This window comes from Paroedura picta, chromosome 3, assembly GCF_049243985.1.
Source record: "Paroedura picta isolate Pp20150507F chromosome 3, Ppicta_v3.0, whole genome shotgun sequence".
NCBI lineage: Eukaryota > Metazoa > Chordata > Lepidosauria > Squamata > Gekkonidae > Paroedura > Paroedura picta.
The window spans coordinates 90,864,156-90,880,361 of NC_135371.1; the positions used below are offsets into that span (position 1 = coordinate 90,864,156).

At 41.8% G+C, this 16,206-nt stretch overlaps 1 protein-coding gene across 2 annotated transcripts in view; it reads right to left on the reverse strand.

Moving 5' to 3' along the window:
* Positions 1-16,206, reverse strand: part of LOC143832414 (UPF0461 protein C5orf24 homolog) — a 41,244-nt gene that overhangs the window by 14,096 nt on the left and 10,942 nt on the right. Inside the window, exon 3 of one of the 2 annotated variants that reach the window (XM_077326812.1) lies at positions 11,918-16,147. The exons of the other annotated variant lie outside the window; for it this stretch is intronic. Within the exon in view, the coding sequence (XP_077182927.1) occupies positions 16,119-16,147 (29 nt within the window). The 3' untranslated portion in view covers positions 11,918-16,118. Of the gene's footprint in view, positions 1-11,917; positions 16,148-16,206 lie in introns of those variants that run through there. 2 annotated transcript variants of the gene reach the window in all.

Consider the following 16,206-nt stretch of genomic DNA (forward strand, 5'->3'; position numbering starts at 1 on the left):
ACAGTGGTCATGGGTGACTTCAATTACCCAGATATCTGTTGGAAGACCGACTCTGCTAAAAATACAAACTCCATTAATTTTTTAACCTGTCTTGCCGGCAGCTTCATTTCCAAGAAAGTAGAGAGGGGAACCAGGGGCTCTGCTATTTTAGACTTGATTCTTATCAATAGAGAAGAACTGGTAGATGAGATGGAAGTAGTGGGCACACTTGGTAACAGTGACCATGCACTTTTGGAATTTTCAATTGTGGAAAAGAGAAAACCTTTATGTAGTTGGATGTATAAACTGGACTTCAGGAAAGCAAATTTTAACAGACTGAAAGGTATGTTGGGTAGAGTCCCGTGGTCAGAAAGACTTAAAGAGATGGTAGTCCAAGAGGGCTGGGAGTTTCTTAAAAGTGAAATACTAAAGGCTCAATTGCGAACAATTCCCTTGAGAAGAAAAGATGGAAGGAGAAAGTCATTTTGGAAATGGAAGGAAGGCCTTATTACCAAGGATGAGTATAAACAAATAGCCATTAATTGTAGGAACTGTGTTAGAAAAGCTAAAGCTTAATATGAGCTTAGGCTATCAAGAAGTGCTAAACATAGCAAAAAAGGCTTCTTTAGTTATATTTCAAGTAAGAAAAAGACTAGGGACATGGTAGGGCCACTGCTAGGACAAGAAAGTGAAATTATAACAGATGATGAAGAGAGGGCTGAACTGCTTAACTCCTATTTCTCCTCAGTCTTCTCTTGTGAGAGAAATATTGCTCAATGTGGAAAAAACATAACACAACAAGGAAGATGGGAATGATGCCCTAGGATCACTGTTGGGGCAGTCGACAAACACCTCATTTCTTTAAATGTAACAAAGTCTTCTGGGCCAGATGAATTGCACCCAAGAGTATTAAAAGAACTTGCAGATATAATCTCTGAACCTTTGTCCATTCTTTTTTACACTTCTTGGAGAACAGATTAGGTGCCAGATGATTGGAGGCAAGCAAATGTTGTTCCCATCTTCAAGAAAGGGAAAAAAGAGGATCCTGGTAACTATCGACCTGTCAGCTTGACATCTGTAGCTGGCAAAATTTTGGAACAAATCAAACAGTCAGTCCTTGAGCAGCTGGAACAGAGAGCTGTGATTTCCAAGACTCAGCATGGGGTTCGCAAGAACAAATGTCAGACCAACCTTATCTCTTTTGTGCGAGAATGTGACTACCTTGCTGGATCAGGGGAATGCTGTGGACATAGTTTATCTGGATTTCAGTAAAGTGTTTGATAAGGTTCCACATTTTATTCTTGTTAACAAATTAGTAAAATGTGGTAAGGATCCTAATTCTGTCAGGTGGATCAATAACTGGTTGATAGATCGTACCCAAAGGGTACTTGTTAATGGTTCAGCATCCTCTTGGAGAAGAGTGACAAGTGGAGTTCCCCAGAGATCTGTCCTGGGGCCTGTGTTGTTCAACATATTTATAAATGATTTGGATGAGGGTTTAGAGGGGATATTAAATTTGCTGAACTGGGAGGGGTAACAAACACAACCGAAGACAGAATCAGAACACAGGATGATCTTGATAGGCTCAAGAAGTGAGCTAAACTGAATAAAATGTTCAATAGGGACAAATGTAAAGTTTTGCACTTAGGTAGGAAAAACCAAATACACCAATACAGGATGGGGGAGACTTTTCTTGGCAGTAGCATGTGTGGAAAGGATCTAGGAGTCTTAGTAGACCATACATTGAACTTGAGTCACCAGTGTGACTCGGTGGCTAAAAAGGCAAATGGAATTTTGGGCTGTATCAAATGGAGTGTCGTGTCCAGATTACAGGAGGTGATGGTACCACTTTGCTCTGGTTCAGCCTCACAGAATTGTGTTCAGTTTTGGGCACCCCAATTGAAGAGGGATGTAGACAAACTGGAGTGTGTCCAGAGGAGTACAACAAAGATGGTGAGGGGTTTGGAGACCAAGCCGTCTGAGGAAAGTTTGGGGGAGCTTGGTCTGTTTAGCCTGAAGAGGAGGCGACTGAGAAGGGATCTGATAACCATCTTCAAGTATTTAAAAGGCTGCCATATCGAGGGTGGAGCAGAGTTGTTCTTTCTTGCCCCGGAGGGATGGACCAGAACCAATGGGATGAAATTCAAAAGAAATTCTGTCTAAACATCAGGAAGACGTTCCTGACAGTTAGAGTGGTTTTTCAGTGGAATGGGCTTCCTTGGGAGGTGATAGGTTCTCCATCTTTGGAGATTTTAAAACAGAGGCTGGATAGCCATCTGGCGGAGACGTGATTTTGTGAAGGCTTAAGAGGGTGGCAGGTGACACTGGATAAGCGATAGGGTTGTGAGTGTCGTGCATAGTGCAGGCGGTTGGACTAGATGACCCAGGAGGTCCCTTCCAACTCTGATTCTATGATTCCTCTGAGGGAACTAGCTGTCAGAACTGGCTGTTGCCTTGAATTTTCCTGAGTAGATTGGGACTGCTTGGGGAATGGAGGGCCTTGACACCTCCTGTGGCAGTGTTGGGAGAAATTCCTGGGAGGATACTGTTGGCGCTGTGGAAGTTGAGCCAGAAAGGAGTGACGTAGCCTTGATGGCACTGCTAGAAACGGCCCTGGTACTGCTGGAATGGTAAAGGCGGAAGGCGCTTAGCGTCCTAGCCGTCTGTCTGCTTTTCTTAAGGGTACTAAGGTACTCATCTGTAGATTGGACAAACAAAGAGGTGCGCTCAAAAGGTAAGTCCTCAATTCAAGCCCAAGTCTCTATGCGGAGAGAGTTGTTCTATAGCTAGGAGTTGCATCTGATGGTCACAGCTGAGGCTTTGCAGACACTTTGGCAGGATGTCAACTGGTATTAATTGCCTGTTTAATTTTTTTATAGCCCCTGAGTAAATAAGGCGAACTAAGTGTCTGGATTCCTCTGGGAACATATTTAGATACGATCCCATAAGAAACACTGATACCCCCTGTTGATGGTCTGGTAATTGGCAATCCTGAAGTTCAGGGTGGAGGAAGAATAAACTTTCCTGCCGAGAACATCTAAGTGTCTTCTCTTCCTATCGACAGGAGGCATGTTGACCAGGTCTATGGTGAAGGTGCATGTCTTGAATAGTAACAGAGGAGAAAGAGGGATGGAAAGAAATTCAGCAGTGTCTTGCTTGACCCTATATATGAGTAGTATCCTTGAGTAAGGCATTTGAAATAGGCATATGTTTCTGAATGTGGGAATCTACAAATGTTGAAAGAGGCTCAAAAAAGGAATTATATTGGGATACAATGGGGCATCTAGGGATTGGTCTATTGTTTTTATGAATTTTAGGTAAAATGTATATAAATGGAATTTTGGGGTATTTGTTTTCCAAATAAGCTGCCTCCTTTTTACAAATATAATTTAGCCCCAATCCCTCAGTTTCATCAATTTTGTCATAAGTCACTGATCTGTAATACATAGTGTCTGCCAATTGTCTTTTAAATTCTTTCACGTAGTCCATACAGTTCATAATTATGATCCCACTCCCCTTATCTGCAGGTTTTGATAATTTCTTTATCTCACTGCAAGCTCCACAATGATTCAAATGCCTGCTTAGTTAAATTAAGAGATAAACCTTTATTCTGTGCCTCTATTCTGCTAACATTCCTAAGCACCATTTTTAAAAATGTTGTGATCTCCTGTACGATGATTTTATTTTAAATTGAGATTGATCTGGTACACTCAGAAATTTAGAAAAGAAATGCTTCAACTTTAAAGTTCTAACCAATTTAAATAAATCAATATGAATTTTAAATGAATTATATTTATAGGTTGGGGAAAAACCTATATCTTTCACAAGTACTTTACTTTCAACTTCACTTAATGAGTGTTGGGACAAATTAAATACTATCTCTGTCTCCTTCTAGGACCCCCCCCCCCCAAATTGGGCGGGCCATGCCACTGCTGCAGGCCCCATCTTGCTGGCAGGCATCCATTTCCCAGCTGCCTGCCCCCACCCTCAGGATCTCAGGCAAGTAGGCAGCTTTAGAAGACTCACTGGCCTTCCTGGGGCTGGCCCATTGCCCCCCCTCCCAGCCACCCCGCTTGTTTAATATTGTTTAATTATTATATGTTACATATGCTCAACAGTGCTGCAAAAGACACTAGCTGGTCTGGCAACTATATCAATCAAACATTCCCAAGCTCATCTCTTGACCTAAAGGAATTGGTGACAAAATTTGCAAAGATAAAAACATATAAAATGAGATGTTAATGTGCCTGAAATTGAAAAATTCAAGCCATTTAAATTTTACCATCACAATTCACAGGATATATTTGGGATATAATCTTAGATATTCATTAAAATACTTGAATATTCATTAGCTGAATGTTCAACACATTGAACCTGGGAAAACCTTACAGAAAGTGAACTGGAAGCCCCTTGGCTGCTCAAGGGACCAAGCCTTATGAAGATAGGTTGAGGGACTTGGGAATGTTCCGCCTGGAGAAAATGAGGTTGAGAGGGGACATGATAGCCCTCTTTAAGTATTTGAAAGGTTGTCACTTGGAGCAGTGGTCCCCAACCTTTTTATCACTGGGGACCGGTCAACGCTTGACAGATATACTGAGGCCCGGGTAGTCTTTTGCCAAGGGACGTCGCCACCGCCTGAGCCCCTGCTCCACTTGCTTTCCTGCCAGCGCCTCTGACTTCCCGCCACCCGCTGGGGGGCCCTGCCAGCAGCAGCTGCGCAGTGCCACGCCGAGAGGGAGCCCCAGCCATGGCGGCCACTGGAGAGCACCAAAGGTGAGCCGGCAGCAGAGTAGTAGGACAGCCCCCAAGGCAGCAGCCAGGAAGGAGGATGAGGAGGAGCCGCGGCCCGGTACCGACTGATCTACGGACCGGTACCAGTCCCCGGACCGAGGGTTGGGGACCACTGACTTGGAGGACGGTAGGATACTGTTTCTGTTGGCTGCAGAGGAGAGGACACACAGTAATGGGTTTAAACTACAAGTACAAAGATATAGGCTAGATATCAGGGGGAAAAATTTCACAGTCAGAGTAGTTCAGCAGTGGAATAGGCTGCCTAAGGAGGTGGTGAGCTCCCCCTTACTGGCAGTCTTCAAGCAAAGGTTGGATACACACTTTTCTTGGATGCTTTAAGAAAGTGGTCCGCAACCTTCTTTAGGCTGTGGACTGGTGGCGGCGGGGAGGGCGATTGCCCGACCGCGCATGCATGCATGTGCGGCTGGGTCACACATGCACGTTTGTGCCACGCATGGCTGCAAACGTGCATGCGCAGCACTCCTGGGACCCTTTACTGAAGAAAACATTGCTGGATCCGCAGGGTCCAATCAGCTACCGCCCAGTCTCACATCTTGTGTTTCTGGGTAACATGGTTGAAAGGGCTGCTGCGGACCAGCTCCTGGCATTCTTGGAGGAAACTTCAGTGCTCAATCCATACCAGTTGGGCTTCTGTCCTGGCCATGGGGTAGAGATGGTGCTGGTCATCTTGATTATCTCTGGAACCAGCTGGATCATAACAGTTTGGCTATCCTCGTGATGTTAGATCTGTCAGCCATGTTTGACATGATCAACCATGGATTGTTGGCCTGCTGTCTCATCAGGGCCAGAATACAGGGGAGAGCCTTACTGTGGCTCTGCTCCTTTCTCTTCAACCAGACAGAGTGTGGCAGTGGAAGAAAAGTTGCTGCATCCCTATCAACTCCCTTGTGGGGTTCCTCAGGGTGTGGACCTCTCCCCCATATTTAACATCTTTATGCTCCCTTGCACACAGCTGATTCAGAGTTATGGGCTGGGATGTCACCAAAATGTGGATGACACCAAGCTCTATCTCCTAATGGGTGGCCGCTCAGACTCCCCCCAGATACATTTGCCAGATGTTTGGAAGCTGTAGCTGGATGGTTAGAGCACAGTCACCCGAAACTCAACCCTTCCAAGATGGAGGTCCTGTGGCTGGGTAGGAAGGCGGCAGATCATGAAGCAAGCCTACCTATCTTGGCCAGGGTGCAGCTCAACATCACACCCTGTGCCAAGAACCTGGGAATGGCTCTGGATTCCTCTCACTCTCTATGGAGGCCCAGGTCACAGAAGTAGCATGCACAGCATTCTTCCATCTGTGCCAGGCGAAGCTACTATCAGTCCTCGGACTGCTTGGCCACAGTCATCCATACAATGGTCACCTCCTGGTTAGATTTCTGTAACTCATTCTATGTGTGCCTACCTTTCACCTTGAGGTTTACCGCTGGCATCTCCATCGCCATGGCCAAGCCTCCTTCACTGCCACCACTGCACAGCCAACTTGTTTCTACTCCAGCCCTGCCAGATTCTGCCTCATCCAGCCTAGGCTCATGAGTCATGACCTCAGCCCAGCTCTTCCTCCTCCCCAGCAGTGCTGACTAAGGGGTGGCATCAAATCCCGAGTGGGCTCCACCCACTGTTGGAAAGCACAGCAAGGCTGTAGGGGTACCTCTTGGCACAGGAGGGCCTAGAACTGGAATCTCTTTACCCCAGGCAATCCATGGACAAGAGCCACTGGAGGGGCCACTGAGCATTTGCAGAGAGCATTGGGCTCTTCATAGAACTTTTTTCCACTGGTCACTGCTCGTCTGCCTTGCCATCTACTGGTGTGCTCCTGGGGCAGGACAAACAGATGTCAAGTCTATAGTCATTCCTGTTTCAGAGAGCACGCCAGTAAATGTCTTTCCACAACAACATTTAAATATATTCTTTGATCTTATGAGAGTGATGCAAGAAAGCCACTCACCTGCTGCAATGTAGTCCATAGACTTTTGCTTGAACTCACCTAGGTAAACACATTAAACATACTTTGTTCTCCCTCCCTCCCTCCCTCCCTCCAGAAACCAGTTTCTCTTGAAACATACTTACATCTATCCACCAGATATGTAATATCCCACTTTAAACATATTTTAATACAAATTGCATGAGGTTTGAAGTAGACACAGGCCACCCACACATTGTTTGCAACGTGCAAGTATCAGCTCCAAATAAAAACAGATTTTATTTTTATTTCCACCACGACAAAAACTATAGGCTTTTATGCTACAGAAGCTTGGAATGGTCCAAAAGGGAACCCATCTGCCTCAATATGATACTGCTTGGAAGTTATATTTTGTGTTTTAAGACCAGAGATTTTTAACAATAATTTAACAACTCACCATTACTGTAGGTTAAAGTAGGTTAAATTTCTGCAATTTAGCTGTGGATTTTTTTTTAAATATAGATTACTAGGGTAGCATTCAGACCTTTCAAAATGAAAAATAAAATACTTCTTTAACATCATTATAGTTTTTATCCAAATCTGTATTTCTAGAAGCTGTGGGTTCTTCCTCTGCATCCTTTGCTTCAGGTGTACCCAACCTTTTTGAACCTGCAGGCACCTATGGAATTCCAACAGAGGATGGTGGATCCTTAATTTCCCTTTGGAAGAGGGAGAAAAGATCCTTGTGCTGTAGTGGCTGTTGATGCTAAAGCAGTGTTGTTTTTAATACATAGTTAAATATCCAGAAGCGTTGTGGGGCAGATACCCCAGCTAGCCCCACCTACATTCTAAAAACATTTGGCAGGTACCAAGAAAGGTGCCAGTAGGCGCCATGACACCCATAAAATCTACATTTTGGATCCCTCCCTACTTCACTTCAACCATTTATAAATGTGGTTACTGATCTGGGAAACACTTTGATGTTGCATTTGATGTTGGCTCTGGTACTCCTTTCTAAGTGAAGCCATACAGGTTATGTGTGGAACAGATTTGTCATGCCAAACAAAGGAACCTTCTTAGGTCAAATACAGTAAAAACATAAGAAATCTGGCCTGCTTACAAGGAAGGGAATGCTTCAGATGACCTCATTATGTAAACAAAGTTACTGATAAAGCAAGCGAGTAATTACCTACAAAAGTCTCCTAGGACTGCATTACTCTTGAACCATCATAATACTATTGTAAGCAGTGTTTTTAAAAAGCTGACAGTCCTGTAGGCTCTCAACATGAATAAACCATAGTTTGGTCTATTGCCAGCAGTTCTGCACCTGGCAAAGGGCACTTAAATACTTGCCTTGCAATTTCCATTGATTTATCATGCAGCACAAAGTTAGTAACAATGCCCATACAACAGCATCGTTACGTTACAAATAGTAATGCAGCTCTGCACAACTGAACAGGCTGCGCTATGATATTAATGAACATGGAATTTTTATTTTCCAAACCCAATGCCTTAAAAATGATAAATGAGAAAATAGCATTTTTTTCATCAGAGGGCTATTTTTAGATGTGTTAGCATGCTACAGACTACTAGCAAAAAATAAACTCGCAAACTGTTACAACAGCAGAAATCAGTTCACATCCTCAACACTGGGTTAATTGTTAGGGTAATATATCTAGTTGAGATTATACATTCATACTGGAAAGTACCTCAAACTGACTCAAACATTTAGCCTATCACAGTCACTGGGATTTAAATTAACCTGAAGAAAACAAGGGCTCTAAGGTATCGAGACATATGGACACACATGTATTGATCCTACTTTTCAGTTGAGCAGTCTTCTGATGGAAGTTCCTTGTGCTGAAGGAAGGACTACACTTAACTGAGCAGAGTAGTACAAAGTAGCCCAGGTACTTGAAACAAATCCCTAAAAGCAATTACATTTTAAATAAGAATTGTCTTGTTTAAATATCAATTTTACATGAGCTAAAATGGAAACACTCAATTAAACATCATGTTGGGAATGGCAAAAAAATTTGCTACAGATAGGAATCAAATTTTTCACTCTATTCTGCTTCATAAAGGAACACCATCCAATATATAGTAGTGAGATTTACAGTAATGAGATGTATGCTTATTTATTATTCTCTTAAGAAAAGCCATTTAATTTAGCATCCTGTCATACACAGTGGGCAACCAGCTCTTCTGGAAAGCCAACAAGAGGACACAGAAGTCAAGTTTGCCTCCTAGCACTGGGATTCAGAGAGCACTTCTGAATGTGAACGTTCCTATCATGGTTAGTAGCCATTGACAGACTTATCTTCCATGAATTTAATCCCCTTTTAAAGCTGTTTATTCATGTGGTCATCACCATGCCTTCTAGAAGCAAATTCAATATTTTAATCACTCCCTGCATAAAGTAATATTTCCTTTCATCCATCCTGATCTTACTATCCATCAGCTTCATTGGATGCCTTTGAGAGTTCTTCCATCCGGTGTACAGTTGAGGCCAGGGCATGGAAGATCAGACAGCCCTCTGGGAAGATACTGCTACTACATTTTAGATAATCTGGCTAGTGGCTTAAAAAATCCCCCTGGCGCACTAAGTGGTAGCCACACAGGTTGGGGAAGAGAAATTGGACAGAGGATGGTTTTAGGGGGGATTGTATTTTTATGTAGGGTTTTATCAAGTAACCCGCCACGAGACAGCTTGCTATGAGTGGCGGGATATAAATCAAATCAATAAATAGTAGTTTGGAAGAGGGAGAAAAAATTCTGTCAATGTCCCTCCTTAGTCACGTCTTATCTAAACTGAAAAATCCCAGACACCTCAGCCATTTCTCATAACATGCTCCGATGCCCTAATCTTAGATACCTTTCTGTTTACTTTTTCCAGCTCTGCAATTTCTTTTGAGATACAGGGACCAGAACTGTACACAGTATTCCAAATGACGCTTCTCCATAGATCTACACAGGGATATTGCAATATTTTGTTTTATTCTAAATCCCTTTCCTAGTAATCCCTAGCATAGTTTGCTTTTTTCTCCGTTGCAGCACACTGCGTTGACACTTTATTCACTACAACCACAAGATCTTTTCTTAATCATAGTATGTTCTGTTAGCCTATACTTGGGGGGGGGGGTGTTCCAATGTGAGTCACTTTACATTTACCACATAGTGACTTACCCAGTTTGTTCCTCCTGGAATTCTTCAAAGTCAGCCTTGGTTTTCACCATCCTGAATAATTTGGTGTTTTCTGCAAACTTGGCCACTATGCTGCACTATACTATTCACCTCCAGTTTCAGATCATTGATGAATAAATTAAATAGAACAGGCCCCAACACCTATAGCAATGGCAAACCTTGGTACATGAACAAGGAGTGAAGGATATTAGCTTTTATATGGTCATAATACTGAATGACACTGCATAATACACCTTTAATATTAATATTTTCTTCCCTTGTTATCATTCTGACTGCGGTACTCTTTCATTTCTCATTGTTACAACTAGTCTCTCCTACCCCATTGTAAAAAAATTCCTAGTATCAATTTCTGCAATGGTCTGTCTCCAGGTGAATCCCAAATCATTGTGATTGGCCGCTGTCTCCTTTCCCGAACATGTCCTCCAATAATGTGCATCCCACCTCCCCCCCCCCCAACATCCTGTAACATAACATCTTTCCCCAGCCAATATAAGATATTCCACTATTTTCCCCTCAGAAAAAATATAACTGATCTTATTTCAAAGTTGTAAGGCATCATATCTCTGCTGTGCAATCTGGCATGTCCCCCAAATTAAGGCATGCATGTGAGGAATATGTTATGAACAATAAGTAGACAGAACATGGAAGCAAGCATGAATTTTCCCTCATGGGAAAACTGTTTACATGATTCTCATGCCTTTCATGAAACCCTCACAACAACCCCTTAAGGCACATGCAAATCTGAATCACCCTTTCACTTCAATCCAGCTACAATTAGCCATTAGGAACCTACTAAGAATACAAAAATAATTTTACTGAACAATTAATATGTTCAAAAAATCAACATCCTGGGCATAGTAGGGGCCAGACTGTTTTGAAAAAAATGTATCTTATTTGCCGGCGTATAAGACGACTGGGCGTATAAGACGACCCCCCAACATTTCCACTCAAAATATAGAGTTTGTTACATTACAGTACTATGGGCCACTATGGGCAGCTATGTCTATCCCAACTGAAGTGCACCCAGTGTATAGGACGACTCCCCCACTTGGAGGCATGTTTTTCAGGGAGGAAAAGTAGTCTTGTTGTTGTTGTTATGTGCGAAGTCGTGTCCGACCGATCGCGACCCCATGAACAATGATCCTCCAGGCCTTCCTGTCCTCTACCATTCCCCGGAGTCCATTTAGGTTTGCACCAACTGCTTCAGTGACTCCATCCAGCCACCTCATTCTCTGTCGTCCCCTTCTTCTTTTGCCCTCGATCGCTCCCAGCATTAGGCTCTTCTCCAGGGAGTCCTTCCTTCTCATGAGGTGGCCAAAGTATTTGAGTTTCATCTTCAGGATCTGGCCTTCTAAAGAGCAGTCAGGGTTGATCTCCTCTAGGACTGACCGGTTTGTTCGCCTTGCAGTCCAAGGGACTCGCAAGAGTCTTCTCCAGCACCAGAGTTCAAAAGCCTCAATTCTTTGACGCTCGGCCTTCCTTATGGTCCAACCTTCGCAGCCATACATTGCAACTGGGAATACCATAGCCTTGACTAAACGCACTTTTGTTGGCAGGGTGATGTCTCTGCTTTTTAGGATGCTGTCTAGATTTGCCATAGCTTTCCTCCCCAGGAGCAAGCGTCTTTTAATTTCTTTGCTGCAGTCCCCATCTGCAGTGATCTTGGAGCCCAGGAAAATAAAATCTGTCACTATCTCCATTTCTTCCCCATCTATTTGCCAGGAAAAAAGTAGTCTTATACGCCAGCAAATACTGTATATTGTGGCATTCCAGTTGTCCAGTTAGTTGGGAACATGGCAGCAAGCATTCAGAATCTATTTGCTTTCATAAAAGTAACTGGGAATCTTCTTTCATTCTATGGATTAGTGACTTAAAACACACACACACCAGAAAAGCAGACTCATTTAAATTTATGCATCCAAAAATCATGTAAAACCAATTAAAGCTCTTGGAAGCGAAAAACTAATACAGTCACTTGCTTAAGCTGGCTAAAATTTGCCATGCCAAGAAATATAAAATACGCTGTTCAGTGTTTAAAGCAATTACTTTATTAATAAATATACATCCATATGATGACGTAAATACAGATCATGAACACTACTCCATTCCCATACAGACAATTGCACATGAGTAGCTGAAGTTCATGGACATAAGAACATATACAGTATCTAATCAGACTTTTTACAGCAGAAGACAGGGTGATGATATTTAATAGGTAATTGTTTCGGGAATAGCAACTTGTGGAAGAAAATAACCTTCGGATGGCCCGCGTAAGTTTTAAGCATTTCTTAAATTTGGTAACATGACTATTACTTTCAAGATGAAACAGATTACACATTGCAGAACCTAGATCTATTTGGGCAAAAATCATAAGGAAAGGTTGCTCTAGTATTCTTTGATATGTATAATAATGTTTGAGCTATGTAAAATATATGCATAATACAAAGAAGCGCCATGTGATCATAAAGCAAGCAATTGCTTTGTATTTAATAAGCGGCATGATGCTGCACTCTACACACAGTAAAAGAATGACAAATTAAGAACTATTGGTGATATCCATTTTCCTGCGTTTCAAGAACTTTCACACTAAAAAAAAAGTTCTAATACCAAAGATCTTTTGCATCTTAGACCATGGAATTTCTCATCTCATTTGCATTACTTTGACTGGTCTAGGTTCGTTTATGACTAACGGAAACTTTAAAATATGATCAAAATGGACCACTACGAAACAATGTCTGACTGATGACATCTTATCTTCCCAAAATCATGCACATTAAATAACTTGATTGCACACAGAGAAAATTGTCAGTCAAATAAGAAAAAAATTGCCACTGTCACCACAATTAGCATCTTTGTTATGTAACTTCTGCCCATGTGTGTCAATAATCTGAAAATATCCAGTGCAAGACTTCAAAAAAGTAGTAAAGTTATTTGGTTCTACAGTTTAAATTTCATCAGAAAGTGAACCATAATCTGTGTTTAAAACAATGATTGTGATGCAGAACCTTGTCTTCAAATGTACTAAATGTTTTATTAAAAGACAGAACTAAAAATTCTATATTTAACCAAAATTTAAAATGAACACAAATTTGACATATAAATTTTTCTGAACAGTGCCAATACACATCAACAATATTAGCTTATGAAGAGCAGAATAAAGGTATAGCATATAAAATTATCTATTTGTTTTATAAATCAGTGATACTCACTCAATGGCTCCAGAGAAATGGACAGTTCCTCTGAACACCCGTGCTTAATGAGTCACCCACCCCATATTTCAGGGGAAATGGGCGAGGCCATTGCTTGGGGTTGGTAGGTGATTCCCATCTTAAACAGCCACTGCCATTGGGACCGGAGGATGGGTAAGCTACAGGCTTCTATGAGGTGAGGACCTCATGGCAGACAGAAAGGTCCACTGTCTTGTACAACCCCATCCTCTGCACTTTCACCTATCCACCTGGTCAACTATGAGAACAAGCTGGATATAGAGAAAGCAGCTACACAAAAGCAGCTCCCCATGAAAAGAGCAAGCTGGCCACACCAGGATGTTGATTTTATTCTCTCTTATCTACAACCAATTTGTTCTTCAGGCACCATAGCACTTTCACTGTGTCAACTGAAGTGCTGTGTCTTATGCTGGGGAGACAGGCTTCTTGTGAAGAGAAGCTAGGCATTGTTGCTGGCTGGCTCAGAGCAGGCTGCTGCAGTGGGAAGTCAGAGCTCCCTTTACTTTCCTGTCTTCTTGCTTTCCCTTGTCTTCCTGAGACATACTAATTTCAAGTCTCAACCATCTCATTCTCACCTCAGCTGGGAAGACTTACTGTCTTTTACTTGCATCTTTGCCATCTTGGTGTAGTGAATAAGAGTGGTGGCCTCTAATCTGGAGACCAAGGTTTGATTCCCCACACCTCCACATGCAACCAGCTGGGTGACCTTGGACCATTCACAGTTTTCTCAGATGTCTCTCAACCTCACCTACCTCACAGGGTGCCTCTTGTGGGAGAAGGAGAGTAGGTGATTCTAAACCACTTTGAGACTTCTTCGCGCAGTAAAAAACGAGGTATAAAAAATCCAGCTCTTCTCCTTGCTCATTCCCCAGCACAAGGCAGAGCAAGCTCTGCAGAGAAAATGCAGGTACTTTGTCCATCCAGTCCCCTGCACAGCCCACTAAGTACTTCACTGGGCAGTAGTGCAATGCATTTCAGACATCTCCTAAACTCCATACATCTATAAATGCATGGTTTAGTCTTCAATTCTCTGTACACTTACCTAAGTGCAAGTCCCACTGAATAATGTAGGACTTACTTTTGAGTAAACATGCACAGAATGATCCTGTTAGCATCTCCACAGTCCCTGGATTAGGGGGATTTGAATATGGTGGTTTCTCAAGCCATCTGGCCCTATCTGATTTCTGAGATGAAGAAAGAAGGGAAAGTTACAATGAACTCTTTAAAAATTGGAGTAGTCATCCTGAGTCCATATCAATTTTAAAACGTATTATTATATTTTATACCACCAGTCCCTTGCAGCTCAGAATGGTTTACAGAGAACCGTAATGATGAAAACTTATGGTTTTATATTTTAAAAATAGTACAAACTATGATGGTTTATTCTGAGATATAGGCATTATGTGTTTTGAGACTAGATTAGCATATGCAGCAGAAAGATGCAGAGGAATAGGGCATACCATTGTTGACAACTCAGAATGGAATGAGGTTCTAATCACCCTATTTCTTCCTTCAACATCAGGGTTAAACTTCAAGGTCAATTTTATCATAGTGAACCAATTTATTTTTTAACACCCAGCCAATAGAGAGTTCTGGAGAACATGAAAGGTTGTACAATTTCATGCCATGACTTTTGACAGGCAAGCCTCACTCCAGATACTTAGGGCAGGCAGTGTTGGCATGCTCAGCTATATTACAGTAATTCAAATCGTTACAGTTTTATATTTTATATATGAGTAGTTATTTTATATGAGTAGTTTGGTGGAGTGGTTTAAAGGGCATTCAAGAATAATGTGACTTCTGCTTTATGGCAATTGCAAATGTTAGCGGCAGAGTGAGTAACACTGTTATAAACCATGTAGTGGTACTGGGGTGGGGAGGCAAGGGACATTCCCATCCCCATTTCCAATAATATCAAGGTATAGGAATCAACATGCTGTTTCAATGTTTGTCATGACAAGACAAGAGTTATGAAAAAAAGAGAAAAACACAATGTATTCTGAAGTTTATATACAGGAGTAGCAAAAATATTTGAATATACCATTCAAACATCTCTGGTTCTTGACTTCTCCCCCCGCCCCCCCACAGCATGGCACTTGTAAACGGCAGCAGAGGATAAAATTAAACTGGAATCAAGAAATGCCCAACAGTGTTCTTCTGGCCTCATTAACAAATCCAGGGCATTAAACTGCCCTTTAGAGAAACTTTTTTTTCTGTTTCCACAACTGACAATGTTTGTGTTTTTAATAAGCACTAGAAACGAGCATAAATTGCTTAGATGATTTCATTATTTTCTCATCATACTTGAATACAAAATTCATTATGCTAGAGGAATAATGTGTCTACGTTATCTCCCAGTATACTGCATAGCACCATTGACCAGATGCACGAGTGAGAAGCTAAAGAGGTGCAGATTGAGAAAAACAGGAGGTTATTCAAAGGTACACTGGTGACATGCAACTTTCTCCTTGCCAGTAAGGTATGCCATTTCTGTAGATTTTACATTCAGCTGCTTTCCAAGAGAAGGTTCATAAAGGGTCTGAAGCAGCCTTTTGGTTAGGAAAAAAAATCATGTAACGAAACAGCCAGCACAATATACATCCTGAGGGCGAATTAGCTCATATTAACCTTGTGTGTGTCAGAAGTTGCACCATTTTGGGAAAAATTAATAAAGATGTCATACTTCCAAAGTTTCTTGAAGAACGAAATATATAAAGAGCTTCATAGTTTCAGCAAAAAACTATTTTAGTAGCAGTGTAGCTGCCATCAGTTTACATGACTAAAGAGCCTTCCAGTACTGTTGAGGTTCATGGTTGCCAGTGCATACATAGTCCCCCCAAATCAACTCAACACATCTATTATAAAATACAGCATAAAGTCCAGCTTATATGAGTTAGGCATCACTGGAACACCTGAAGGCTTGCTGCTTTTTTTCCTGATAAAAAAGGCATGAAATGACATCCATTTCTTAAGTTGTCATTATCCAAATCAGAGTGTCATCAAAATGTCAGCAGGCCACAACATTTATCTTACAAAGAAAAAAAAAAGGAATCAATACTGTTAATTGTCATTATTCTCATTAACCTG